The 27,888-nt window shown below is 41.4% G+C and overlaps 2 protein-coding genes across 3 annotated transcripts in view; one reads left to right on the top strand and one right to left on the bottom strand.

The window, feature by feature from the left end:
• Positions 1-317: 317 nt before the first annotated feature.
• LOC133452413 (WD repeat-containing protein 37) overlaps positions 318-27,888 on the bottom strand; it is a 76,102-nt gene continuing 48,531 nt past the window's right edge. The window contains exons 14-17 of one of the 2 annotated variants that reach the window (XR_009783256.1): positions 8,217-8,351; positions 6,331-6,445; positions 3,318-5,199; positions 318-3,269 (exon numbers count right to left, since the gene is read on the bottom strand). Coding sequence is in view for 1 of the 2 variants with exons in the window: in XM_061731694.1 (XP_061587678.1) it covers positions 5,068-5,199; positions 6,331-6,445; positions 8,217-8,351 (382 nt within the window). In the remaining variant the exon portion in view is untranslated. Of the gene's footprint in view, positions 5,200-6,330; positions 6,446-8,216; positions 8,352-27,888 lie in introns of both variants that reach the window. The other variant, XM_061731694.1, reaches the window with a different exon arrangement.
• Positions 14,091-15,773, top strand: LOC133451852 (tripartite motif-containing protein 16-like). The gene has a single exon (XM_061730993.1). It carries the CDS (start codon positions 14,109-14,111, stop codon positions 15,771-15,773), a length of 1,665 nt encoding a protein of 554 aa, XP_061586977.1. The 5' UTR covers positions 14,091-14,108.

Genomic DNA, 27,888 nt, shown 5'->3' with positions numbered 1-27,888 from the left:
ATTCTTTCAGAAAAGAAAAGGAAAATAAGTAACAATGATTATGTTTGATTAATAATCAATTAATAATATAATGACAGAAGTAATAACAGTAATATTCTAACAATTATAATCACAATTACAGTTGTCGTAGCAATAATAACAGTAATATTAATATAATAATTATATTCAATAATAGTCTAATAATAATAATATAGTCTTACTCATAATAATGCACACATTACCTGTAATACAGCTGATCCACAGATATTTAAAGAGGTGAAATTACTTGTGATGTTCTGCCACCATGTGGTGAGAAGTGATATTACTACTTAGTGACTTAATGTTCAAAAACCAGCCAAGTTGAACGTCATCAAACAGCACAAACTGTTTATTTTTTATTCCACAAGTGGGCGCTTGTTCCCTCCACACATCCACACATTTGAGAAGTTTTCACTTTAGTGTTTTTCTTTCTGTTCTACCTCGACAACAAAACACTGTCAACACCGAGCAGCCACGACCTCTCAGACTCCACACGTGTCGGACTCCAGATGGACGATGCTCGGCCAGTGCGTGTGTGATCTGGTCTTTCTGTGAGAGATTCAACTGAACATTCGGCTGAAAGTTGTGAGTCAAGACTCAGAAAAGTGGCTCAGTGAATTCAAGAGAAGAAAAACCTGCTCAAGACGCCTTTTGAGGAGCTTCTCGTTTTTATTCACAAAAAGGGATGTCTGCAGGACTGCCCTCGTGTGAGTTGTCATGTGAACATCAGATTTAAAGGTAGTGTAGGAGATCTTCTTCTGAGGTTGCTTTTATAGTTATATTCAGTACTCGAGTTGTAAGAAAAAATCAGGGGGGATGGTGGATTTTATCATATGGGGACAGATAATTTGTGCTGATTACAAATAATATAATATATTACAAACAATAGCACTGACCAAAACACCTGCAGAAATACTGCAGGAATGACATAGCAGCAGTTAAATGCAGCCTTCTGTAAACTTTAAATATCCACTGGGCTTACATCAAATACATCAAAACACAACAATAAAAAACACTTTTCTGAACTTATCAATATGACTCTGTCCTTCACAGGATAAGTAAAATGGATCACTGCAAAAACTCAAAATCATAACAAGAATATTTGTCTTATTTCTAGTTAAAATGTCTCATTTTAGTAAAAAAAATCTCATTACACTTAAAACAAGACTCATCACTGGAAAAAACAACAATTTTCTCCTGTTTCAAGTAGATTTTCACTTAAAATAAGTAGACAAATCTGCATGTGGAACAAGATTGTATTGCTTGTAATGAGAAGAAAAATATTGTCCTATTGGCAGATTTTCCTATTTATTTCAAGTGAAAATTTACTTGAAACAGGTGAAAATTGTCAAATAAGTTATTTTTCTGGTGTTATTTTGCTGGTGATGACTCTAAAAGTTGAAATAGCAGTAAATCCACATTCATTGATGAAATGACATAAGGGATGGAAAGGAGGGATGGCAGTTTTACAGGGGGATGATTTTGACCGTTTTTATTTCAGGGGGGATGCCATCCCCCCTCATCCCCCCTCAACTCCAGTACTGGTTATATTTCCTGAAATTGTATTTTTTCTCCAATAACAAGCAGTTAATTAAATTGTTTGTCTAAGGTCCCTGACTTGTTTCTCCAACATTTCCAAACAGCAAAAACACTTCAAGATTTGGTTTTTACTGATAAGATTTTGTTCGCAGTCGATCAAGTTTTAAAATTCACACGATGGGAGAGTCTGACGCAGGACGAGCCGTCTGGATTTGGACCATAAACCTTTAATTCCCGTCATAAATGACAACATGAACTCAGTTTTACACAAAAGTAAAAACAGATGAGACGTCAGTCATCGAGCAACAAAACAGATTCATACTAAATAAAACACTAAATGCAACATTATCAAGTTATAAAGGCTAATAATAAAACAGCTGCTGCCGAGTCGTCACTAGACGGACAGACTTTTATATTTTACAGTTTAAATCACAGAAATATTGCGGTTTTAAAGTTAAAGCAGGTTTGCAGGTTTCCCTTTTGACAAGCAGAGCAGCGTTTTTAGTTTGACTGATTTATTCAATCCAGAAGTTATTGATCTTTCATGTTTCCAGAGGTTTCTTTAGTCCTGCAGCCCAACGCTCACCAACAGCAGCCGTGAACGTCCACCAGAGCGCGTCTGTACCCAGTGAAGACGCCGATGTCTGCGTCAACGTCTGAACCAACACGAGTTAGTGAGCGAGTCCGGAGAACCACGACAAAACTACGTTTAAACACTGTTTAGACACTGCCGATATCTAGAAAGAAAGAGAAGGAATATAGCAGTTTCACCCATGTTAGAGCTTCACACCCGTCTCTTTCTTTATTCCCTTTGTTGCAGCCTGGAATCTTTTTTTCTTACATAATCGGCGTAAACCAAAGTAACGCACGCGGCTAAACACGATTCTCTGCCGAAAACACTCCTGGATGTCACATGTTTCAGTGTTGATGTGTCTCCTGTCCGGTAACAAAGCCGTGTCGGGTTTTACATGGACAGAAAACCAGAAGAAGTTGAAACGGAGCAAAGTAACAATGAGACTCCAGACGAGCGTGTTGAAGGTGAAGGTGAAGACCGTCTCCGAGCAGCCGGATGTTTCTGAGACGACAGGTGGAGTTCAGGCTCCAGAGGACTGAAGAAAACCTCGCTGCACGTGGACACAAGAGGAAAACCGGCGATGTCACAGGTCATGAGTCCTCCAACAGGACAACGGCCCAAAACCCTCCACTAGAACCAACCCAGAACCAAACACGGGAATAGAGTCCTGGGGCCGGATTCACAAAACATTCTTAAGAAAAAAAATCTTCTTAAGTGTCATTTTTTTCTTAAGTTCAGTCTTAAGAAGAAAAAAGAGAAGAAGTCATATTCTCCAAAAAAGTTCTTAGTATTTTCTCAACTTTCTTCTTAAGTTTTTTCTTAAGAACAAACTTAAGAATAAATGGTATTCTTGAAATAAAAGTTCTCAAATTTGTTCTTGACTTTTTTCTTAACTTTAAGACAACCTTGACCTGTCTTGAAATGTATTCTGTGAAAAGGTAAAACTCTAATATCACCTTTTTCAACACATTTTAGACAAGTTTAGACTAGTAGGTCTGAGTTTGAGGATATACTTTGTAATTAATTACACAAAGAGCCTGTTAACTGTTTGTTAGCATGTTAGTTAGCGTGGTAGTTAATTATTATTAATTTTCCCCAATAGTATTTTTTTTCGCACATTAATCTCATCCACCATAACCTTGAAAAGTTCCTGCATCTCTTTTTCTCCTTCTCCATGTTTAGTGACTGACGGTTAAGACCCAAACTACCTGTATAAATGTTGTTTGTTGGCGCGTGCAATGCAATGACATATTTTAAGAAGTTCTTAAGTAGGAAAAATAAGAAATTCGTAAGAAATGACAGTTCTTAAGACGGTTCTTAAGAAAATATTGAGGAATTTCACTTCACTTAACTTTCTTATGAACTTCTTAATTTTAGATCTTAAGACATTTGTTAAGATAGTTCTTAAGAACATATTGGTGAATCCGGCCCCTGATCTACATCCTGTTGGACATCTGTGGAAACATCTGGATCACCTGATCAATCTGAGGATCCCGTCTTTAAAGTTGTGGTTCGTGGGTTCACGCGAGGAGAGCAGAACTCACCGGCAACACTGCAGCCTCCTGATTGGACAATAAGCCGTGGCATCAGAAATGTGGGCGGGGTTTCAGATCTAACATCTACGTCTGAAGAGACTCGAGGCCCCGCCCTCGTTGATGACCTCACTTGGTTTCCCCGGGTTTCTCTGTGAAGGTTTGAGTGGAAACCACTTTAAAACTGCCCTTTATGACCTCATTAAAACATGTTTGCATTTACATCTTAACCCCGGAGTGACGCACGAAACACGCGTTAAGATCCTCTACTACAGTTTCTTCAAAATATCACAAGACGAAAGTTTCATGTCATGTTGGTCGTTGGTTCAGAAGATGAGAAATAAAAGCTTTTAGTGAACAGATTTGAACAAACGACATTTTAACGGCAGGCCTCAAGTCTGAGTGGATTCAGAAATCTCTAGGGGTTAAATATCCGTCTGCAGTAACATTTAAGATAAAAGTGAGCTTTCTTAACCTTCAAAGGATTTCACAGGAAGATGACAATCAAGTATCTATTACATACTGCTAAATATGCAGGCCGTCAAATGCTTCTTTATTTTAATTTTACAGCCATCAGGCACCTTTTATCAGCTCCTGAACGCGAGTTTCCCTTTAAAATATCGCTGCAACAGCAGCAACACGAAGCACCTTCAAGTTACGGACAAATCCAACACAAAACGATACCAGAAACGAGTTTGTAACAGCCACCGGTTCTCTCAAAGAAAAAGAAAAGTGCACGACTCGCTTCAGGGACGAGTGAACTTCTGAAAAACTGTAGACGACAAACAGAGCGAAACGAAGCTAAGCCAAGCCGCGTTCAGACGCTGAACTTCCTGTAAGTCACCGGAGACGAAACACCCGACATGTACACAACGGCAAAAACCAAGACACAACAACACGTGTTGACCTTTTTTCCTGGAAGCAGCAGACTGCCGTCTCCGTGGAGACGGGAATCTGCTGTTAGTGGCACAGGTTAGATGCAGCTTCAATCAGCATTCAAGCAATCTACATCTTTAGCTGCAGCCGAAAGCTTCCCGTCTTCACTTTCACAGACGGAGAATGGCGACTTTTGTCTTTGTGCTTATTTCTATTAGTGGAACAAGTGGTGCGTTTTCCTTTGGGAAGGTGAACATCCAAGTCTGCTGTGCAGCGGTGGCGTTTCCGGGAGTGGAACAGATGCGACGGACGGCGAGCTAAAGTCCGTTTCCTGTCCTGCCTCTCAGTCCGGAGCAGGACGGATCTGGTGAACCATCAAACGTGGCGGCGCTTCCCTCCGTAAGCTCAGAAGACAGCCGTCGGCATGGCGGCAGCTTTCACAGACACGGAGACGACACTCTTCCAGCTGTCTTTTCAGCCTCGGAGGAGCCCGACGCCGGACCGGGACCGGAGAGTCCGTCCGCCGCCTCACTTCTCCTGCAGCAGCGCGGGGATGTTGATGTTCCAGCCGATGGCCTGCCGGTCGAAGCCGCAGGTGAACAGGTTGCAGGTGGCGTTGTCTTCACACCAGGCGGAGCAGCAGACCATGCGGCGGTGACCCTGAACCACAACACACAACAAACCCATGACCGCCTTGTTTCTAGTCCGCGTGATTTCTAGAGATAATATAACATTTGGCATGTTTGTACAAAACTAAAGTGATGAACTCTGTTATAATGTCATCCTCTGTTTAGCCAAATTATTTATTTAAATAGATATTTAAAGTCCTCTTCCAAATAGTTTTTTTTTAAATGAATTTGGATTATATTTAAAATCTTTAAAACTAATAACTGAAAAAAATGCACAAAAAATGTATGAAGTGTTAAGACTGATATCCTTACTTACCCCTTGTATGATGGACTTTGTTGTATTATTTTACTTAAATGTCATGTATTTAATTTATTTATTATTGTTTGTAACTTATTTTCATATTATATTACTGTATAATTGTCATGGGACATTCAGTCTCTATACACTTTATTCTCCTGTTTACATACAGTGTCCAATGTACTGTTCTGTTTATCAACCTCGAGTGTATTTGTATGGAATGTATATTTGCAATGTTTGTTTTATAATGAACCTTTGACACAAATATTAATAATAATAATTTGATAAACACGTGATCTGAGGATCTTTTAATTGGTTTGAATTAGATTCTAAAGGGACGCAGTCGTGTTCGTCCCAGAAACTCAGTTATCAGCAACGAATCAGCGATCAGCATCGTGACTCGTATGTTGTTTTAATCTAATGTGATTGGACAATTCATTTAATTCATTTAGAAAATCAAACTGAACTACACAAATCAGATTTTTATGTTTGTTTTAAACAGGTTAAATAACACTTTCAAATATCTGAAAGAAAGGAACGTTATCTTTTCAAATAATATAAATTCCAGACAGAATAATGGAAATGTTCATGTTTTTCTTCTCTCTAATGTGTAAAACAAACTGAACCCGAACCAGGAAGAAAAAAACAATTCAAAATAACAGTGGACTTGTTGAAATGTTAAACCCCTATTTTATGTTCAGTTTTCTTTTTCCACTGCAGCAGAACTGAACTGCTTCACTAAAACTTATGACCAATAAGCCATTGTTGGATAGTTACATTTTTCTAAATTAAAAAGGACCAAAATATTATTTTTCTTTTTTCCCCATTGTACCAATCTTGTACCTAACCGTGACTTCTGTGTACCTGTCTGTTGCTTCGTGGGAGTCGAGCCAGTCGGACGCCGGACATGTCGAACAGCCGGACCTGCCGATTGTCGTGAGGGAGAGCGATGATCCTCTGGTTCACCGACACGCTGATCCTGAACGCAGCGAAGAACAGAGCGGAAAGAGGCATTAGATACGTCCACCCCTGCCAGAGCACAACATTTTACATTTGCAGCAACATTTGATGTTTTGCAGATTTATGGTGTTAGTTTGAGTCAAAAATAAATAAAAATCCACAATAAACATGTATTTAAATGACCCTTTACAGCTACCAGCAGGTGTCCAAAGGGATTAACATCAATAAATACCTAAGTAAACATGACGCACAGTAAAAAACTAGGATGTATTGAAAGCTCGAGGAGGAGGGTTACGGGCCGGGACGTTAACCAGACCACAATGTTGATCTGCTTATCAAAACTAAAATCACTCCCAGATGTCTCACAGCTGGTTTTAAGTACGCAGCGAGGCACCGGAGCCCAAGAGACCGGCATCGCCATCAGCTGTCCCAACCACGATAATGTTTTATCCTCGATCAGGTGAACGAAGTCTTGCGACAGCCACAGCTTGATGCTATTAACACAATTAAACAGGGATTCTTCCCAATCACCGTCATTTGGACTCAAAGGTGGATATATTTACAAGACATTTATATATAAATAGGAAGATGTTTTATGTTTGGCTGAAACTGATCATAAATGTAGAAAATAAAAAGAGAAGATAGTAGGGCCAAAAAATGGAGCCTTGTGGTACGCCACAAGGGGGAGGATCATGTGATGAGAAGATCAAAACAAAAAGATCAATACTCTGATAATCCAACCGTTATTTTTTTAATTCATTTAAATAAAATGAGTCAACTCTTCTCTGATTAAAACCTCTGAAAACCTGTATTTTCTTAGTATTTCAACAACGTTTGCTCGTCTCCAAACTTCACTACTTCATGACATTTTTCAGTCAAAAATAATTGAATCATCAGAGACGATGAAGCGATTTTCCAATAAGAAAACACTCACAGGCTGTTAAGGGAAAGAGAAATTTCCACTCAGGCTCGTAATCGCTGTTTGAACACGAGCAATGATGTGTTTCAGGACATCGTTGCTCTTTTTATTTAGGTGTTTTTATTCAGGTTCTTGACTGTGTCTGTCTAGAACAGCGGTCTGCAACCTGCGACTCTTCGTCCTCATCGTAGCGACTCCCTTTGGCCTTGAAAAAAAACCTGAACATAAATAAAATGATATTTCTGAATTCATTTTTATTCATATTATTAGTTTATTTTGTTGGGCAGTTATCTTGGAGTTTGAGTTGATGCCATCTAATTTTAAAAGAACTATTTTTAATTTCTAATTTGTCAACAAAAATATACGTCAGTCACGTAACGCCTTCCGCCATATTCATTTGCCTTCATTGCCAGTGACGCCGGCTCTTCGTGCTTGATATGTGGCGGGAAGATATCCAACAACAAAAAATGTAACCTTGAAAGACACTTCCAAAACAAGCATTCTCGTAAAGACAGGGAATATATGAAAGATTTGTTCATAAAAATATCAGAGCATCTATTATTTTATATTTATTTTTAAAGTTGCAGCAAAATTTTTTATTTATATTAAAGTTGGGGTAGTTTTTATTTTACTTTTACACAAATATAGACTTAAATAGGCCTCGAGTTCACAGTTTAATTTATTTCAAAGTACGCCTTCAAATGCACTTCTGTTGTTATGTTTAGTTGTTGCAACAGCTAAAATAAAAAAAAGATGAAAACTTTTAAAATCTCTGTTATTTTTTGTAGAAGTTGGGGCATAATGGCTCTTTTGATGATAAAGGTCTAGAAGCGGTGATGGTAAACACCGGCGAGGTTAACAGCCCCCAGACCTGTTGACGGCAGAGTCCGTGCGGATGGTTGCTATGGGCGACCTCATGTTCTTCAGGTCCCACACTTTGACGGTTCGATCGTCGCTGCCAGACACCACGTTGTCGCCCACGGTGAACACGGCCGACGTCACGGTGCTGCGGACGACAGGAAAGAGAGGTTGACCGGCAGGAAGGTTAAAGTCTGAGCAGAGAGAGTTGGAGAAGAGAAAAAAAAAACCCTTGTGGCTTTGTCCTCGTGGTGACAGCCATCGATGCCCTGGCTCGTTTAATACCCCATATATTTCTGACAGATCCTCGGGTTGTTTATACATAACCTGCTCTGTGACGGGCGTATCGGGCCGGTCTCTCAATCCTCCCCAGACTGACGTGCAGAAGCAACTGCTTTTCCAACATCAACACCTTTGATTCTCCTCCTTTGCAGCGTGTGAACTCACTTGAACGCTACATACTAAGCTGTTCGCCCGAGGTTGTATTGGCTTAAGTTCAAGAGAGGGGTAAGAATATTTCTTTACAATTACATCCTATGCAACAGAATCAACAGAAGATGTTGTTTCTTTATTTTCTTGGTTTCAAATGTGGTTTTCCAACTCCTGGAAATCCACCACTACAAGCCTAAGAGTTTGGCTTACAGGATTGTCAAACTCTCTTGCACTTGAAAAATGGACTTATATTATAAAATTGACTTATATTGAATCGATGAATCAGGGTTCATGGGGGTCTTTTTATCATTAATTAAGTCTGAATCAAGTAATAAAATTATCTCTAAATTATATAAGACCATACAACTTTCCAAACAAGATGATACAGATTATATAAAAAGCAAATGGGAAAAGGAAATAGGGGTAATAATCACACAGGAAAGCTGGGAAAAAATATGCCAACTACAATGGATCTCAACTGGTTCAAATACTTGGAGGGAGTTCTGTTGGAAAAGTATTACAAGATTTTTTATCACACCCATTCAAAAACGATATCAGGGCAGCGGGGATGCCTGTTGGAGACTATGTGGGTCTCAGGGAGCTAACCACTTCCATATTTTTTGGGACTGCCAAGTTAAAAGACCTTTTTGGAAGGAGATACAGATGCATGTGGAGAATATTTTTAATGTAACCATGCCTTTGAATTGTAAAACGTTATTTTTGGGAGACATAAGGTTCGAAACGTGGAATGGAAAAGACAAAAAACTGCTGACTATACTGTTGGCAGCCAGTAAGAAATGTCTTACAAGGAAATGGTTGAAAGTAGAACCCCCCACTATCGACGACTGGATTGGGATCATCTACGAGATCTATGTTATGGAGAAGATCTCTTTCTCCCTCAAGGTTGAGAAAGAAAACTTTTATAAGATCTGGTCCAAATGGACTGAGTATGTGAAACCAATCACATCCGATTTCATGTGAACTATTTTTTTATGTGATGTAATGACTGTAAACATGGGTGCGCTCCCTGGTTTTTATTTTTATTTTCTTTATTTTTATTTTTTATTTTTATTTTTCTGTTAGTGTTTTCAATTACTGTTCATAAAAAATGCCTGGAGGACAGTAGGGACAGAATCATTTAAGTTTAAAGATTGAATGCATAAATGTGTAAGTTGGAATACTGCTGTTCTAAATAAAAAGAGAATTAAAAAAAAAAAAAAAAAAAAAAAAAATTAAAAAATTAAAAAAATAAAAAATAAAAAATTAAAAAATTGACTTATATTATAAAAGGTAAATACATCATCTTTTATAAGATACGGAGATCTTTTACGGTATTCTTAGAGGGGAGGGAAGCATTAGAAGCATGCTAGCCTTGATTGTTAATGTCAACCTTTAATTGAATGTATGTTTCAGCTTGCTGATTTATTAAGATGTATATTTACGTTCAAGTGCTTTTCTTTCCTGGGTTACGGGACAATTACTGAACCTCCAGGGAAACTTAAAAGCAATTTTTGCTTTGGACTGTGTCCCACAATTCCCTCCGTAGCCCGGTATTTTAGTAATTTAGCATATTTGAGAACAACCTTACTGTGATTGTTCTGTTCTGCATGTTATTTGTTGTTGTCTTTCTCTGTGGAAAATTAATAAAAACATACTGAAAAAAAAAGGTTGTTTTTTTCCAGATGTGAGTTCAACTTGCAATCGCTGCAAGTTAATGCCTGCCACTCATGCGCACATGTTCTGGTCATGTGTTGAACTTGAAGAATTTTGGTCTCTTATTATTAGAACAATTTCTGATTGCCTTAATAAATTAATTTCTCCGTGCCCATCAATAGCAATCTTCACATTCCCCCAGACACAATTGTACTTTCAAAGGCAGAGGCTGACTGCGTCGCTTTCGCCACTCTAGTCGCCAGGCGATTCATTTTATTCAAATGGAAGGAGGCAAACCCCCACCTTTACTCACTGGATAAGGGATTTACTCTATTTTTTGAAACTAGAGAAAATAAAGTATTCCACGGGAGGCTTTGCTAAAACTCAAAAAAACACATTAAAGTTAATATCCAATTGTCTGCAGTCCCATAATGATTTAATCCTGCCTACAAATTTAAAAAACCGCCATGCTTCATTTCTTCTGATCTCCATGTGTGACAGTGCCTACTTGTTATTAGTATTGTCTTTTCTTCTTTTTTCTTGTTTGTTTTGTTGTTATCATACTCTGTGCTCTGACTTTACATTTTTGAGGGTGTAACTTCCTTTATTTTACATACATGTTTTATATTGTAGTTCATGTATGTTCGGCCTCTACCTAGTTGATGACCATAATCTTGTTGTAAGCGCCACATATAACTTATAATTTAACTATTTTATTGCATAATATGCCTTGTTGTTTTACACAGAGGGAATATATTTCAGTTTACATTTTGAGAGCTATTACTTTATACTTTAGTGATTAATACTTAAATTTCACTACTGAGATTTGTTTTGCCTTAACGGTTTCTGTAGTTTGGGCCTGTGGGGCTTCCGTAGCGGGAGGAAGTGCAGGACTGTGTTTTTTGTGAGTCATTGAATAAACGAGTGACGGTGGAGCAACACAGTGTTTTTACCGTTCTGTTGCCGTACTCAACGCGTAAATAATCTCCTGTCGTCATTACCGTACAGTCAGGAAGTGACTAACAAGTGTAGCAAAAGAAGAAAACGTTAATTGTGAAGATAGTCACTACACTTGTTTTTTGTCTTTGTTTTTTGTACCTGTCTTTATGAAAAATTGAAATGTGGGTACATGAGCCTCTGCACGCAGGCCGTCAGCACCAGCATGGTGAAGGGGACGCCCAACAAGGCGTTGAAGATGGAGAAAGCCTTCCCTGCGTCGGAGAGGGGAGACATCGTGTCCAGAGCGGATGAATACCAGCAGAGCCGCTGCGCGCACCGTGCTTCTGTTGATGATGATTTCAGAAATGTTACTGACCAGCAGCAACGCAGCAAACAGTTCAGTAAAGCCTCTAGTTGGTGTAAACTAGTGTGTTGGGGCCGGTAGTCATAGCTGCAGCTGCAGGACCAGACTAGATCTGCAGATCAGATGTTGTTAAAGGAGGAATGTGTCCGGCAGCAACTTTTAATTCCCAATTCCCAATCCCTACCTGGAGGTGAAGCCTGAGTCCTCCGCGCTGTCTGTCACACACATATAAAGATATGGGCACAGACGCAGCAGGTCCTGGTTTCCCGCCACAAAGATTTTGCTGGCCTTAATGTTTCCTGTGTTTTATTTTGTTCATTATTGTTAAATTTAGTGTTGATGTGTGTGTGACAGACGTGTGTACGGGACAAAAATCGCGTCCCATATTAGTTCAATACGGGACGCAACATTTTTTTGTCAAATAAAGGACAATTCCGTATTTTACGGGACGGGTGGCAACCCTAGATCTCTTTGAAGAGTCACCATCACCTCACCAAGAAATGTTTTATTCACATTTTTATTCAAATAAACAGCTGGAGACAAAATTAAAAATGTATATATTGTTTCATTGTTGAGAAACTGGCATTAAAAGATCTGGAAACCTGGAACGGGAGACTGATAGTAGTTCTTAAACAGGAACGTTTTCTGTTCTGAAAGAGTTAAAGGGTTTTTATCTCATACAACTTCTCCTCATGGACTCTGAGCCTCATAAACCAGCAGCTGGACTCTGGACACGTTTTCTTGAACCTCCACTCACTAAACCAGAGGAAACTACTTAAAACATGGACATTAAGGATCTTTGGTAGAACATTTCGTCTCGTTTTAGCAGAGTTTTTATTTTGTAATCTACATTTTAGTCTTGTTTTTATTCCTCTACGATATTGCATTATATATTTAATTATCGTTATCGTCACATGACCAGCTTTTGCGTTGCGTCTCGTTTTCCTCAGGTGATAAAGGTTGATTGATGATGATATTTAGTCATAATTTCCATTGACGAAAGCAACTTTAGTAGTCAGGCACCCTCCTGGCGTCACAACCTGATGTACAGCCAGTGCCAGCACACGTCCACTTGGAAGGATACAAAAATTTCCAGTCGGCTCTCGGCTACATTTCCAACAGGACTTCCCATTTTAAATATCATTTCAGCTGCAAAATCAGTAATGACCACTGTGTTTATCCAGCACTGTGTTATTATCACGAGGTACCTGCTGTTAGTTCGACCTCGTGCTCTGAGCCCTCCAGGCCGAGACGCAGCCAGTCTCAGCCAACTGTTGGTAAAGCTGCATGAATGCTGTAGCACAGAGGTGTGTCGCTGGCCACACGTTTGCACAACGGCCTGTGCTGCTGGAGAAACTCCAACGTTTTCCCAAAGCTCAGAAATTGCACATTACAGCCAAGATGTGGTCTAGAATCACCGTTTTCTGCACCACACACACGGGCTTCGGTGCGTGCCACCAAACAAACCAAAAAAAAAAAACATAATTATGCATAACTTTGTTGCTTTATATTATTTTACCTGATGTACTGAACTGTTGTCATGGATGTGAAATCTGTCCATGGAGACCAAAACCATTTTTTTTAACCAGGAATATGTGTGTTTATTTCTCCTTGAGATTTGGACATTTTAACATTAAAATATTGAAACTTTAGAAATGTGGAGTAAATATTTAGTTTGTCATTAATAAGAGCACAGTGGGAAGTAAATTTACTATAATAATCTAGCCTAAATGGTCTGTTATTATCATATGTGAAATACAGCTGAGTAAATTAATGAGTGACAACGAAACTACAGTCAGAACGTTACTGACGATCGATCACGAATTAAATCATGTGTGGAGCTATTTCAGCGCCTTAAAATCTACAGATTCCCATTTCAATTAAAAAATGATATAAGCAAATGTGATTGTGAAGTAATGAATGAAGTTAATACACGCTGTAATCGGTAAGGTACGGCTGCAAAACACACTTAACTTTGTTAAGTTTGTGTTAAAATGTTAAGGTAAGCATTTTATATTTGATACACCTGCTGTTAACCAACGTGTACTTTTCAGTTTTTTTGTTATTATTGTTTTTTTTTTATACTTAAACAAGAAGAATAATTACGCTGATGACTTGTATTCATTATAAAACTATAATTTGAAATATGATATTTTTTTAAAACATTTTTATTTTAATTTTTCCAAACACATTTTCATGTTTTTATATGAACCTGCGCTGCTCACATTTTGAGACAAAATTAAACATTTATCTATTGTATCATTGTTGAGAAACTGACATTAAAACGATCTGGAAACCTGGAACGGGAGACTGATAGTTGTTTTTAAACAGGAACGTTTTCTGTTCTGAAAGAGTTAAAGGGTTTTTATCACAGACAACTTCTCCTCATGGACTCTGAGCCTCATAAACCAGCAGCTCAACTCAGGACACGTTTCCTTGTTCCCTCCCCTGCAGATGTGCAGAATAGTTTCAGTGTTGAGGAAGTAAAAACTTCAGTCTCAGTTATCGAGAGGAGAAATGGCGCAGAAAGGAGATCAGCTGGACCAGGAAACATTTTCTTGTTCGATCTGTTTGGAGGTTTTAAAGGATCCGGTGACTATTCCCTGTGGACACAGTTACTGTATGAACTGTATTAACAACTACTGGGATGAAGGAGAGAAGAAACTCCCCAGCTGTCCTCAGTGTAGAAAGACGTTCATACCGAGACCTGCACTGGTGAGAAGCACCGTGTTTGCTGCTTTATTAGAGCAGATGAAGAAGACTGGACCCCAAGCTGCTCCTGCTGATCACTGGTATGCTGGACCTGAAGATGTGGCCTGTGATTTCTGCTCTGGAAGAAAACTGAAAGCCATCAAGTCCTGTTTATTCTGTCTGGCCTCTTACTGCGAGAATCACCTTCAACCTCATCATGATGTGGCTCCATTCAAGAAACACAAGCTGGTGGATCCCTCCAAGAACCTGCAGGACAACATCTGCCCCCGTCATGATGAGGTGATGAAGATGTTCTGTCGTACTGATCAGAAGTGTATCTGTTATCTCTGCTCTGTGGATGAACATAAAGGCCATGACACAGTCTCAGCTGCAGCAGAAAGGACTGAGAGGCAGAGAGAGATGGAGGTGAGTCGACAACAAATCCAGCAGGAGATCCAGGACAGAGAGAAAGATGTGAAGCTGCTTCAGCAGGAGGTGGAGGCCATCAATCAGTCTGCTGATAAAACAGTGGAGCACAGTGAGGAGATCTTCACTGAGCTGATCTCTCTCCTCCAGAAAAGAAGCTCTGATGTGAAGCAGCAGATCAGATCCCAGCAGGAAACTGAGGTGAGGAGAGTCAGAGAGCTTGAGGAGAAGCTGCAGCAGGAGATCACTGACCTGAAGAGGAGAGACGCTGAGATGAAGCAGCTCTCAGACACCGAGGACCACAACCAGTTTCTCCACAACTACCCCTCACTGTCACCACTCAGTGAGTCCACACACTCCTCCAGCATCAGCATCCGTCCTCTCAGGTACTTTGAGGATGTGACAGCAGCTGTGTCAGAGGTCAGAGGTCAACTACAGGACATCCCGAGAGACACGTGGACAAACATCTCACTGACCATCACTGATGTGGATGTTTTACTGCCACAACCAGAACCAAAGAGCAGAGCTGGATTCTTGAAATATTCATGTGAAATCACTCTGGATCCAAACACAGTAAACACACAGCTGTTACTGTCAGAGGAAAACAGAAAGGTGACTTTTATGGACCAAGATCAGTCTTATTCTAGTCATCCATACAGATTCACTGAATATCTTCAGGTCCTGAGTAGAGAGAGTCTGGCTGGACGTCATTACTGGGAGGTGGAGAAGAAAGCAGGTGCTGGTGTAGCAGTTTCATACAAGGACATCAGCAGATCAGGGGAGGAAAGTATATTTGGATTTAATGACAAATCTTGGTCAATACATTGTTCCTCAGACAGTTGTGGATTTTTTTACAACAGCATCCTAACCTCCATCTCAGGTCCTCAGAGCTCCAGAATAGGAGTTTACCTGGATCACAGAGCAGGTGTTCTGTCCTTCTACAGCGTCTCTGGAACCATGACCCTCCTCCACAGAGTCCAGACCACCTTCACTCAGCCGCTACACGCTGGAGTTCGGGTTTGTAACACTTCTGGACACTCAGCTGAGTTCTGTAAACTCAAATAGACTTATTTACTCTTCATGTTTTTATCTCAGTTTTTCTTGATTTTCTTTTCTTCTCAGAGATGAACATCTCAAACTTTGATGGTGGAGGGACGTTTTTGTTCTATAAGTTGATGTTTTGTTGTTATTTCCTCTTTTGTAGGTGGAAGTTATTGTTTTGTAGTTTGTAGTTTCACCTGGGAAATATTAATAATATTAACATTTTCTATTTAAGCAAAGAAATAAGCCTTTGTTGTAATTGTTGTTAACTATTAGTTTTGATGTGTTTCTATGTTGTATTTCTCTTTTCTTCCACTTCATGGACTCCAACAGACGACCCACCAGACCTTCTTCATTCATTAGCAAACCAAATGTTCTTGTTTTCTAAAGATGAAAATATTTTTTAGACTGGAGCACAAAGTAAATTATTTCAGAAATATTACTGACCAGCAGCAACGCAGCAAACAGTTCAGTAAAGCCTGTAGTTGGTGTAAACTAGTGTGTTGGGGCCGGTAGTCAAAGCTGCAGCTGCAGGACCAGACTAGATCTGCAGATCAGATGTTGTTGATGTCTAAATCTGTTGAGGATGTTTAACAATCTGGATCTTTAAGAAATAAAACTTCTGATGCTCTAAAAAAGTGTTTTCTTCAGTCTTCATTCCAGGATTTGACTCAGATCTGAGGGAGAAAAACATTAATCTAATATTAAAGTAAAACTGGGGCAGTTTTCCTCCTGAAACATCCCAAAGTACAGAGTTCATGTTCACAACAGATCATATTTCTGGATTTAAATGTGTCTTTACTGATTTTACTGCTCTTGTTCTGGCAAGACTTCACTCAGAAATGAGGCTTTAAATCTCCACAATCCTCTTTTCCTGTTAAATAAAGATGGAATAAGTGAATTAAAACAGTAAACAGTTGAATCTCAGTGAAATGGACCCGTCTTGGGAGCAGGAGCCGCTGCAGGAACATGTTCTGCTTGGAAGATGCTGCTGGACGGTACCAGAGGGCGGTGCAGCGGTTCAGCTTCACTCTGCAGGGTGGAGGTCTGGGAACGTGGCTCAGGAAACCTCCCAAGATGGCTCACTTTACCGTCAGCGTGTTAACAACTGAGTGCACGTTGTGACACTACACGTAGTAAATGTTTGACTTTTAGTGGGCCGTGAAGCCTGAGAGCAAGGGTCAAGTAAACTTTGAGTTTCAATGTGCAGGTGAACAGAAGCAGCAATAAAAATGAATCATGATGGAGACAGAAGCTCATCTGGACCTCTGGGGATGTAAAGTCAGCTCGGGTCGTCTCTCCTGTGTTCCCAGGTTTCTAGAACTTCCCCAGACCAGGATCACACTGGTGTCTACACTGATGTTTACAAGACTTTTTCAGCTAAAATGATAATAATCATATTAATACGTGGATGTTTTTCTGAATCAGGTTGATTCAAAAGTAGAAAAACTGATTGGAAGCTTTGAGATCCAGAGACTCTGACTGCAGACTGTGGAGAAAGAGAAGCTCCAGCAGAAACATGTGACCTCCACTCTCCAGGGTTCAGTTCAGGGGAACATATCAGCCTGTGGTAAAGTGGAAGTGACTGCTGGGTTCAGCAAACGCTGGTTCATCACAAGCTGCAGACTGCTGAGCTTCACTTCATAACACTTCACATTTCATCATTTACAATATTTATGTTTTACTTCTTTTTTTAGTGTTTCTGCTGTTGATGTAACTTTCTGTCCTGAACATTTTATCCTGGTTCACGTCTGCAACCTCAGAATCTGGAAACAGTGAAGATCAGGAGTCTGGGGAGTGACGTCACACCGCCCCCTACAGGAAGATGGTTACATGAATGTAGTGAGGTTTTTAGAGAGGAAAGAAGTCACGTGTTTTAACACTTTTCCTCCTGTCTGGATTACTTTTTTCATATATTTAATCATTTTATTGTCATTTAGAGTTCAATAAAAGGTTTTTGAGATAAAGTATGTTAATAAAATCTTTTGTTGCTGCTGGATATGAAAGTTAATATTTTTAGGGATGCAGAATGTACTGAAGGCCAAGTTGAGATCTCTGTTCAGACTCTGATCAGAGATCTCAACTTGGCCTTCAGAAGGGGGGCAGAGCCTCCAAACAGGCCAAGTGTACTGTTGCCTTGGCTAATAGGGTCAGAAGAAGAAGTTTGGGCCTGACACTTACACACAGCAATGGCAGAAGGGAGCAGAATAGCTTCAAGAGGAGACGCAACTTGTGGTGCATTTAAAATGGGTTTACCATCAGATTTCAAGAATGTTCTGTTTCCACACTGTCCCGCAAGAGAAATGTCCTACACAAATCTATCTGATTTAATGTTAACATGATCACTGTGGAGCTTGATGGATAATTGACAGTTCATTGGTCACCTGACAGAAAGTTAGATGCAAATCCATCATTTTGCCTTTCGCGCACGCATCAATTATGTGATTGAGGTTATGGCAACGAGTCTGTGAGTGGCTCAAATAGAACGAATAAATAACATAAAGTAAACAAAGTTAACGAATGAAATGAATTAATTTAACAAATGAATCGCGTGGCCATTACATTGCTGTGGAGGGAGAGAATGCTGCTGACCGACTGAGGTCCCAATCCCTCCGTCTTTCTTCCAAGATGCTCCACAGACACTAAATGCAGTTTCTCCAAATATCTGACTTTCATTGCTTTGTCTTGGAGACTGATGAATGCTTTGGTGTCTTCACGACAAACAGGGATCATTCTTCGTGGCTGCATTGCCATCAGTTGATCCAGAGAAAATGCATTTGTAAAATCACCATGATAGTTTTCAACATTCTCTCTTTTCATCCACGAGTATTGATTTGGGGAATTCAGCCACCACGTACGACGAAAATCCTTCTCGACCAGATGAAAGTAGTGACGGGTGTTGGCTGCCCTGTCCAGGAAATCATCGTCAGGTTGACCGTTCAGTTGCACCATCACCCTCATGGCCTCATATTGACTTTCCATCGGATACAAGTGTTGTCCGAGGTACAAATAGGCCAAAACGCCACCAAGGGCCCACATATCGATGCCTTCATCCAAGGTGGGATGTTCTAGTAGGACTTCTGGGGCTCTGTAAGACAGGTTTTGACAGTTCCACATTTGATTTGATCCCATGTTTGCAAAACCAAAGTCAATCAGCTTCACCTTGAAAGGCTGTGTTGTGCAACTCGGGTAGCTTGGCTGATTAGTTATCCAAGGCTATAAATGAATATTATTAATAATTAATAACGTTGACTATTTATCAAATCGTATTATCAAAATGATAATTATTCTCGGGGCACCACCGCCGGGCCTTACTCCGGTGGGATTCGATAACTAAAACAGCAGAAAATCAGTCTCACATGATTTGAATTATCCTGCAGAACAGCAAATCTTACTATATCTTACAGAATAACAATGAAGGCGTGATGTCCGAACACTAGGCTCTGCTTAAACAAATCAATTTGTGACCAAATCTTGCATGAAATAACAACAACCACTCATTAAAAATTTAGTAATAAAAGAGATAAAAGATTTATTTACATCCAGGTGTCAAAAGATGATAGACGCAACACCCCAAATAAAATCCTGATGGCACACTACGTACACAGGGACAGAAATTATACAATGCAAAAGTTCCAGTCATCTGTGTGGGGTGTGACTAGTGTGTGTGTGCGTGTGTGTGTGTGTGTGTGTGTGTGTGTGTGTGTGTGTGTGTGTGTGTGTGTGTGTGTGTGTGTGTGTGTGTGTGTTTGTGTGTGTGTGTGTGTGTGTGTGTGTGTGTGTGTGTGTGTGTGTGTGTGTGTGTGTGTCGGATCTCAGAACGGCTCGGGAATTTATGACCGAGGGGAGCGTCTGGGTGTGTGTGTGCGTGTGTGTGTGTGTGCGTGTGGGGGGGGGGGTTAGTACGAGAGGAAGAGAGAGAGAGATACAGAAGAAAAGTAAAATAATAGACACTCTTAAATAATTTCTCATTACCAGAAACCCAAGACCTTCTGATCTTTCCCACACAGAAATGCCCCACGGTGAAACTAAACTTCACACGTGCGCTCTGGTCATTCAACTGGGAAATTTAGAAGGGCCTTGTTTTCGGTTGTCGAGGAGCATGTCATAACGATCCAGCAATGTGGATGCAGCAGTAGACCAATAAGAAGATAAACAAAAACACTTAAGTTAATAAACACAACTATGACGGGATCAGCAGTCCAGCTCACAGCGTAAACTAACTTTTAAAGTGTATTACTAAGTTTTCTCTGCCCAGACACCAAAAACAGCCTCTCACGTGAATCTTTGCAGTTGAAGGAAAAAAGGGTGGTCGGTCAGCGTTCCTCGGGGAACAGCTGGGTGTTTACGCTCAGCAGGGGATCCTGATAAAGCGGCTATCACTCCCTCCTGTGTCCTTGCTGCAGATGAGGGGATAGCAGCTGGGCACAGCACTTGGCTTCCTTCAACTTCGGATCGGCGTTGCGTTCACGTCGAGGCAATGCAGGGTCCCTAGTTCGGCTTTCTGGGCTCGGAACTGCGTGGGTCGCTCGTGCAGCGCTGCAAAACGGACGCTCCTTCGTTCACGAAGGAGAAAGCCGGCCCTTGGCTGGCTCCCTGGTGTTACAGAGACCTGTGGGTGAGAAGGAAGAAGCAGAAAAGAGAGAAGAGACCGGAGAGAGGGGGGTCTCCTCTTTTATAGCTGCATACAGGAAGTTGATACCCCTTCCTGCAGCTTGGGGTCCTTGTCCAATCAAAGTGTGGTGCCTTATCACCAAGAGGGTCACATATGCAAATCCTGGTGTCCATGGGGTCTTTCCGTTCTCCAGACCACGCTGGAGGTGTCGTAAACTCACCATGAGGCAGGGATCATGAAAGTTTAGGTCTTTAGGTTTACTGGTCCAAGAGAAATGTTCACCCACTCACATATGTCATGAATTCATAATCATATGGACGGTAGTCCAACATCCCCCCTTAGATTTGACGGCGGGAATGCAGGGTCTGGTTGTCAAATCTACCAACGGTGCAACAGTCCATGTGATGCAGTCCTGGTTGGCAGAGGGGCACAGTACTTAAAAGTTCAGAGGTTAGCATAGCGCTGGAGGCTTTGTCTGGGCAGAGGTGAGGCACGTCTGGGCAGACGGAAATACGCTATGCTATACGAGACTAGGGTATAAAACATAACAATAAACATAAAACATAAAACATATAGAAACGATAAGGGATTCGATTATGCAGTTCAGTGTCATTACTAGCAGAATGAGGTAGATAAAGATAAAAAGAAGGGAGGTTAGTTAGGTTACGGACCCTCGATACGTAACTGCCAAAAGCATACCGGACCCAGCGGGTGTTCACTACGTGTTAATCCCTTGGCAGAGCGGTGCTGAGGAAGGAAACGGATCGGAGGGGGTCCGTCCTGTAACAGAACCGACCTCGGGTAACGGAGGAAGAAAGTCTTATTCCCTAACAGTTTAATCGTTCTGCGATTAATTGCTAGATCCGGAAAAACAAAAACAGAACAAATGAAATAAAATTGTGAGTGTAGGCCTGAGCTTTACTTCCCTAACACTCCAAGATCCCTCCCCCCCCCTTTTTCAGGGGTGGGGGGATTTGCACTTCTGGGTCAGAAGTTGTCAGTCGGCTGCAGACGAGTCATGCAGCTCGTTCAGTGCTCTGGCCAACAGGGTGTATATGGCCCCCCCCCTGGCCTGCTGATCTACGACGTCTGCGCCGTCTCTTGGGCGGCGCCCTGGCGTCAGCACCGGGGTGGAACACCTCTCGGTCACTCTGTGGACCGTTCTTAGAATCTACCGTGGGACGTCTCTGTGTTTCCCACGCCAGCTCAGCGTACCCGCGGATTTCTCGCATTTTGAGATCTCGCCTCCCGCTGCAGTAAAGAGTTACCTTACATCGCCCCCTTTCATGGAGGTTATGTAGGAATAGAGACTTAAAATGACGATCATTCTCCAAACCGGGAGTGTTGCGTCCCTGGAAAAACGCAGCTCTCAGACGCCAGTAATAATCTTTGGGGGTTTCTGACTCCTGGTGCTTAATTGAAGAAGCAGCCAGAGTAGCTGAAGCCCAGTCGGTTTCAGAAAAATACTCCTCTAGCAAAGCCTGACGGAGTGCTTCATAGCAGTCTCTGGTTTTAACTGGAAGGGATCTTATGAAAACACGAACGCTCCTGGCTGTGGTTTTCCAAAGAAGCTTTACCTTCTCGCTAGAGGATGCATGAGGTAAATCTCGGAGGCAATCCTGAACCTCATCGAGATAATTCTCAATATTTGACCCTGGATCATCCGGGTCAAAGTGTTCTATGTCATTGGCCAGGGACTCAAGGTCACGGAGACGCAAGCCTTGTCTATGTGGCGGGCCAGGGTCGTCTGGTCCACCAGAACATTCCTGATACAACCGGTCCCTGTGCCGAGAAGAATAATTAGTTCTTGTCTGGTTTGGAACAGGTAGGTCGGAGTGGGGGTCTAAACCACCTGACACAACTTTTTGTCCATCAGGGAAAGGTTCCCGGAAATTTGGATTTACGGCCTTCAGATTATGAGGCTGGCCGCATTTCGGGCTCAGCACCTCATCTTGAACACGCGGAGCAGTGGGCCTGAGGGTGAACGGGGGGGCACGCTTTAAGTCTGACCCCCCTTTCCTCATTTTGCACCTGGGTGGCTGCACTTTCATTTCATCCCAGGTGATAAGGTCTGGAACAGTGTCAGTAGCGTTTGGGCTACTGGCTGTCCCCCTGGGCTCAGACAGGATAAGCAGGTTAACTGCTGGATCCTTTCTCTGGCCCCCTGCTGGCCGTGGGTCAGTGTGAGATTGGTCACGCCTTTCATCACACTGCTGCAAATTGTTAATGATCGGGACACTGGAGAGTTGATCTACTTTAATTTCTGATTCGAGCCGTGGCTCGCGGTTCACATGCTTGTTTTCAACCCAGCGCGGCTCCATTTTCTCGGAGCTTCGAGTGGACCCGTTACAGGAGTCCAGTGACTGCTGACGAAAGTCCAGCGACTGCTGGCGGAGACTAAGCGACTGCTCATAGAGGCTTAATGCCTTCTCCCGGAGGCTAAGTGCGTGCTCACGGAGCAGCCATGACTTTTCATGGCGTTCCTCCACGTGGCTGAACTTATGTGACTGGAGCTGGGTTTTGCAGCTAAGCACATCGGAGAAGAATGCTTCTCTGGAAGAACTCTTAATTGAAGAGATCCACTCCTGTATCCTATCACCAGCGTTACGTTCATAATTATGGACGTTATTCACCTCCTCTGAGGCGCATCGGTTAGTTTCTCGGATTCGTGCTTGAGCCTCTCTTAACAGGCTTTTCAAGCGTTCAATCTCTTCCTGCGCATCGCAATGCGCCAACACTTCCCCCTCGTATTTTTGTCGCCACCTGTGTTTGTTTTCCCCAGCATGGAGTTCTGCCTTACGTTGCCATAGCAACGCCAGTTTACCCGGAACGTTGGCTACACAGGCTTTTTTATACGGTTTCTTGGCGAAGCTAGTGAGCTCTGCTATCCTCCCTTCGCAGATCTGGAGGTCATAGTTATTTATTATGCTCAGCTCATCTCTGGGTATTTCCATAATACGTGCAATTACTTCTTGAGTGTCGGTAAAAGTGACGCTGGGGGAAGCCTCGGCCCCCCTTTCATGGTTACCTGGGCTAGTCATCGCGCGTCTGGCCAGGGGCCCAGGAAGGAAGGGAACCTGGCGAAAAGCTTCCTATTCAAACGGAACTTGCTTGACGGTCCTTCTTAGTCAACCTCTGGTCACCTCTGCTGGCTCTGCGTCCAAATGCGATGAGTTTCCTGCCCTGTACACCACCAGTTCACGAACCGGACACCAGTGTTTCGCTTGCGACTCTGCCAAGAGATTAACACTCAGTAATGAAGTAGATTCACATTATCACCCAGATTAGAAGGAATGAGACAATAAATGAAGCATGAGAGGCTGAGCCAACTCTGATCTGTGCCTGAAGGCAGTTGGGTTCTTGGTTATCATAAACAGAATTGAGATAACCTTGGAAGCACAAAAAAAACCAAAAGAGAATCAATAAGGTGGATTAAAATTGAAATGCCACCCAAATTAAAGATTCAATTTAAAAAACACGATAGAAATTAATCCGAAAGAATAACTCACATGGGGTAATCCCGACAAAGTTCTATTAATAGAATAGAAACCAACCATTAACTTCAGTGAAGCAAGGTTGCAGAGGAAAATTAATCAAACAGATTAATAAAAGTAGTGATAAAAATAAAAGTTCAAGTTAATAAACTTAAAGCGACCAACCCTTAGTGAAGCGAGGTTGCCATTAGAACAGGGAGGTTTTTAAAATAACCGTAGGAATCAGATAATGAGAGGGGAAGAAAAATAAAAATATTTTCTTTCCCGATCAAAATTAATGTTCTGTTATTTCATACAAACTTGGCCACAAATATTGTTTCGAGAGCCTCACACGGGGCACCATTTTGTTGTGCAACTCGGGTAGCTTGGCTGATTAGTTATCCAAGGCTATAAATGAATATTATTAATAATTAATAAAGTTGACTATTTATCAAATCGTATTATCAAAATGATAATTATTCTCGGGGCACCACCGCCGGGCCTTACTCCGGTGGGATTCGATAACTAAAACAGCAGAAAATCAGTCTCACATGATTTGAATTATCCTGCAGAACAGCAAATCTTACTATATCTTACAGAATAACAATGAAGGCGTGATGTCCGAACACTAGGCTCTGCTTAAACAAATCAATTTGTGACCAAATCTTGCATGAAATAACAACAACCACTCATTAAAAATTTAGTAATAAAAGAGATAAAAGATTTATTTACATCCAGGTGTCAAAAGATGATAGACGCAACACCCCAAATAAAATCCTGATGGCACACTACGTACACAGGGACAGAAATTATACAATGCAAAAGTTCCAGTCATCTGTGTGGGGTGTGACTAGTGTGTGTGTGCGTGTGTGTGTGTGTGTGTGTGTGTGTGTGTGTGTGTGTGTGTGTGTGTGTGTGTGTGTGTGTGTGTGTGTGTGTGTGTGTGTGTGTGTGTGTGTCGGATCTCAGAACGGCTCGGGAATTTATGACCGAGGGGAGCGTCTGGGTGTGTGTGTGCGTGTGTGTGTGTGCGTGTGGGGGGGGGGGTTAGTACGAGAGGAAGAGAGAGAGAGAGATACAGAAGAAAAGTAAAATAATAGACACTCTTAAATAATTTCTCATTACCAGAAACCCAAGACCTTCTGATCTTTCCCACACAGAAATGCCCCACGGTGAAACTAAACTTCACACGTGCGCTCTGGTCATTCAACTGGGAAATTTAGAAGGGCCTTGTTTTCGGTTGTCGAGGAGCATGTCATAACGATCCAGCAATGTGGATGCAGCAGTAGACCAATAAGAAGATAAACAAAAACACTTAAGTTAATAAACACAACTATGACGGGATCAGCAGTCCAGCTCACAGCGTAAACTAACTTTTAAAGTGTATTACTTAGTTTTCTCTGCCCAGACACCAAAAACAGCCTCTCACGTGAATCTTTGCAGTTGAAGGAAAAAAGGGTGGTCGGTCAGCGTTCCTCGGGGAACAGCTGGGTGTTTACGCTCAGCAGGGGATCCTGATAAAGCGGCTATCACTCCCTCCTGTGTCCTTGCTGCAGATGAGGGGATAGCAGCTGGGCACAGCACTTGGCTTCCTTCAACTTCGGATCGGCGTCGGGTTCACGTCGAGGCAATGCAGGGTCCCTAGTTCGGCTTTCTGGGCTCGGAACTGCGTGGGTCGCTCGTGCAGCGCTGCAAAACGGACGCTCCTTCGTTCACGAAGGAGAAAGCCGGCCCTTGGCTGGCTCCCTGGTGTTACAGAGACCTGTGGGTGAGAAGGAAGAAGCAGAAAAGAGAGAAGAGACCGGAGAGAGGGGGGTCTCCTCTTTTATAGCTGCATACAGGAAGTTGATACCCCTTCCTGCAGCTTGGGGTCCTTGTCCAATCAAAGTGTGGTGCCTTATCACCAAGAGGGTCACATATGCAAATCCTGGTGTCCATGGGGTCTTTCCGTTCTCCAGACCACGCTGGAGGTGTCGTAAACTCACCATGAGGCAGGGATCATGAAAGTTTAGGTCTTTAGGTTTACTGGTCCAAGAGAAATGTTCACCCACTCACATATGTCATGAATTCATAATCATATGGACGGTAGTCCAACAGCTGTGAACAATGGTTAACAAGCATGATGTTGTCTGGTTTAATATCAGCATGAACCATTTGTATGCTATTCAGAGCCTTCAATGCGATTAGCATCTGCTGAGCAATTGGCCTGATTTCACGAATGCTAAGTGGAGTGTAATTCCTTCTTTCCATGAAATCAACCAAATTCATGTCCAACGTTTCTAGGACCAAACAAAAATAGTTTCCATACCTGAAATGTTCTGTGAATTTTAGCAAATTGCTCTTGTCAGGCTCAAGTTGTCTGAGTTTTTCCAGCATCTTGGCTTCTCTCAAGCCAAATGCAGCGTCTTCTTGTTTCATCACTTTGACAGCCACATGTTCTAGTGTTTTCAGGTTTATACAGCTGGCCACTTTTCCAAAAGTACCTTCACCAACCAACTTATCAATGTTGTAAAGGCAGGAGCCACCACGGAGAACTTTCCTCGGTTGAATATCAAACAGGGAATTTGATGTAGAACTGATGTTGTTTGTCTCCATTTCGAAGATTTAAAGGTTTTTTACAGCAAAAAAAAAAATGCAAACTGTCTCCAGAGAATCTCACAACAGATTTGAGGTTTATGACAGAAGATTCCAATTCTTGGGTGTAGGCTATATATAATGTGTGATCACGTGACTGCCTTTGATCTTGACGCATTACAGTATGACGTCACCGTTTGTTTGCATTCTTCTTAATAGATTTCTTTTTTTAGTTTTTAAAACCGAAGCAATTTTTTATGTTAAGAAAAATAACTAAAAATGTCAGGTTGTTCACGTTCATTTTTAATCCAACACACCACAGCGCAATTATGTGTGTGGGGAAAAATGTATAATACACCACGTGACCGACCGCGGCTCGCGTTAGATCACGTGATTAAACGAACGCAGACCGCTCAAGGGTTGCAGTTCTTCAGCTGGCCGATAGAGGGCAGGGTGCAAACGCGAGTCAATGTCCACTGACAATGTCCAAGTTTATGAATAAAACAAACAAAAAAAGTCCAACTTTATAGCATACATAAACATATTTACAGCCTGGTTCAAAATAAATAAATCAATTTTGGCCTCAATCATTTTATTTCTTATTCATGACAACTCTGAGGTGGGTACATTTTTTTTGTACCACGCCAGCAGAGTTTATATAAAGTGACAAATAGCTTTAAATTAATTTCTAATATAACTGATTGACACAGGGACAATCAAATCAATTAAATAAGTAATGTAAATTATAATAATAAATCTTCACCAATATCACAATCCTCTTTAGACATAGCAACGCAGTAATAATGGCGATCTATAAAAAAATACACATTATTTCAGAAAAGAAAAGGAAAATAAGTAACAATAATTATGTTTGATTAATAATCAATTAATAATATAATAATGACAGAAGTAATAACAGTAATATTCTAACAATTATAATAATCACAATTACAGTTGTCATAGCAATAATGACAGTAATATTAATATAATAATTATATTCAATAATAGTCTAATAATAATAATATAGTCTTACTCATAATAATGCACACATTAAAGGTGACCTATTATGGCATTTAATGTATATTTCAAACAGGCCTTGAATGTCTTAAAAACAATCAAAAGCTTGTTTTTTCTTCATATATTAGAAATGCAGCCTGTGGGCCATGTCTCTAGTTTTACAGCTTCTACCCTCCTTTCTCTGAGTGATCCCGAGGGGAGGGGACACAGCAAAAAAACCAGGGTTTACGGCTGTGTATACCCCCGGTATTTCAGGTGCTAGCACGGGAATTTATGTAAGGTAAACCAGCCGAAAACTAAAAATTTCCCCGGTCCGGAAACACCTGTATTGTACTGGGACCTCCTGCTGTGTTTGGAGTAGCCAGCTCAGCAGGGTGCCATGCTGGCTATTGTCACACACAGGTGTGACATTCCAGACTTGAGGGGGGCGGGGGGGGGGGAACTTCACCCCCCCAAGCCT

This window comes from Cololabis saira, chromosome 10 (genome assembly GCF_033807715.1).
Source record: "Cololabis saira isolate AMF1-May2022 chromosome 10, fColSai1.1, whole genome shotgun sequence".
In the NCBI taxonomy this organism is placed as follows: Eukaryota; Metazoa; Chordata; class Actinopteri; order Beloniformes; family Belonidae; genus Cololabis; species Cololabis saira.
This window is presented reverse-complemented; position numbering and strand designations above follow the sequence as displayed.

Coding starts and splice junctions, on each gene's coding strand:
- LOC133451852 (XM_061730993.1), top strand. CDS start 14,109: ATGGCGCAGAAAGGAGATCAGCTGGACCAGGAAACATTTTCTTGTTCG.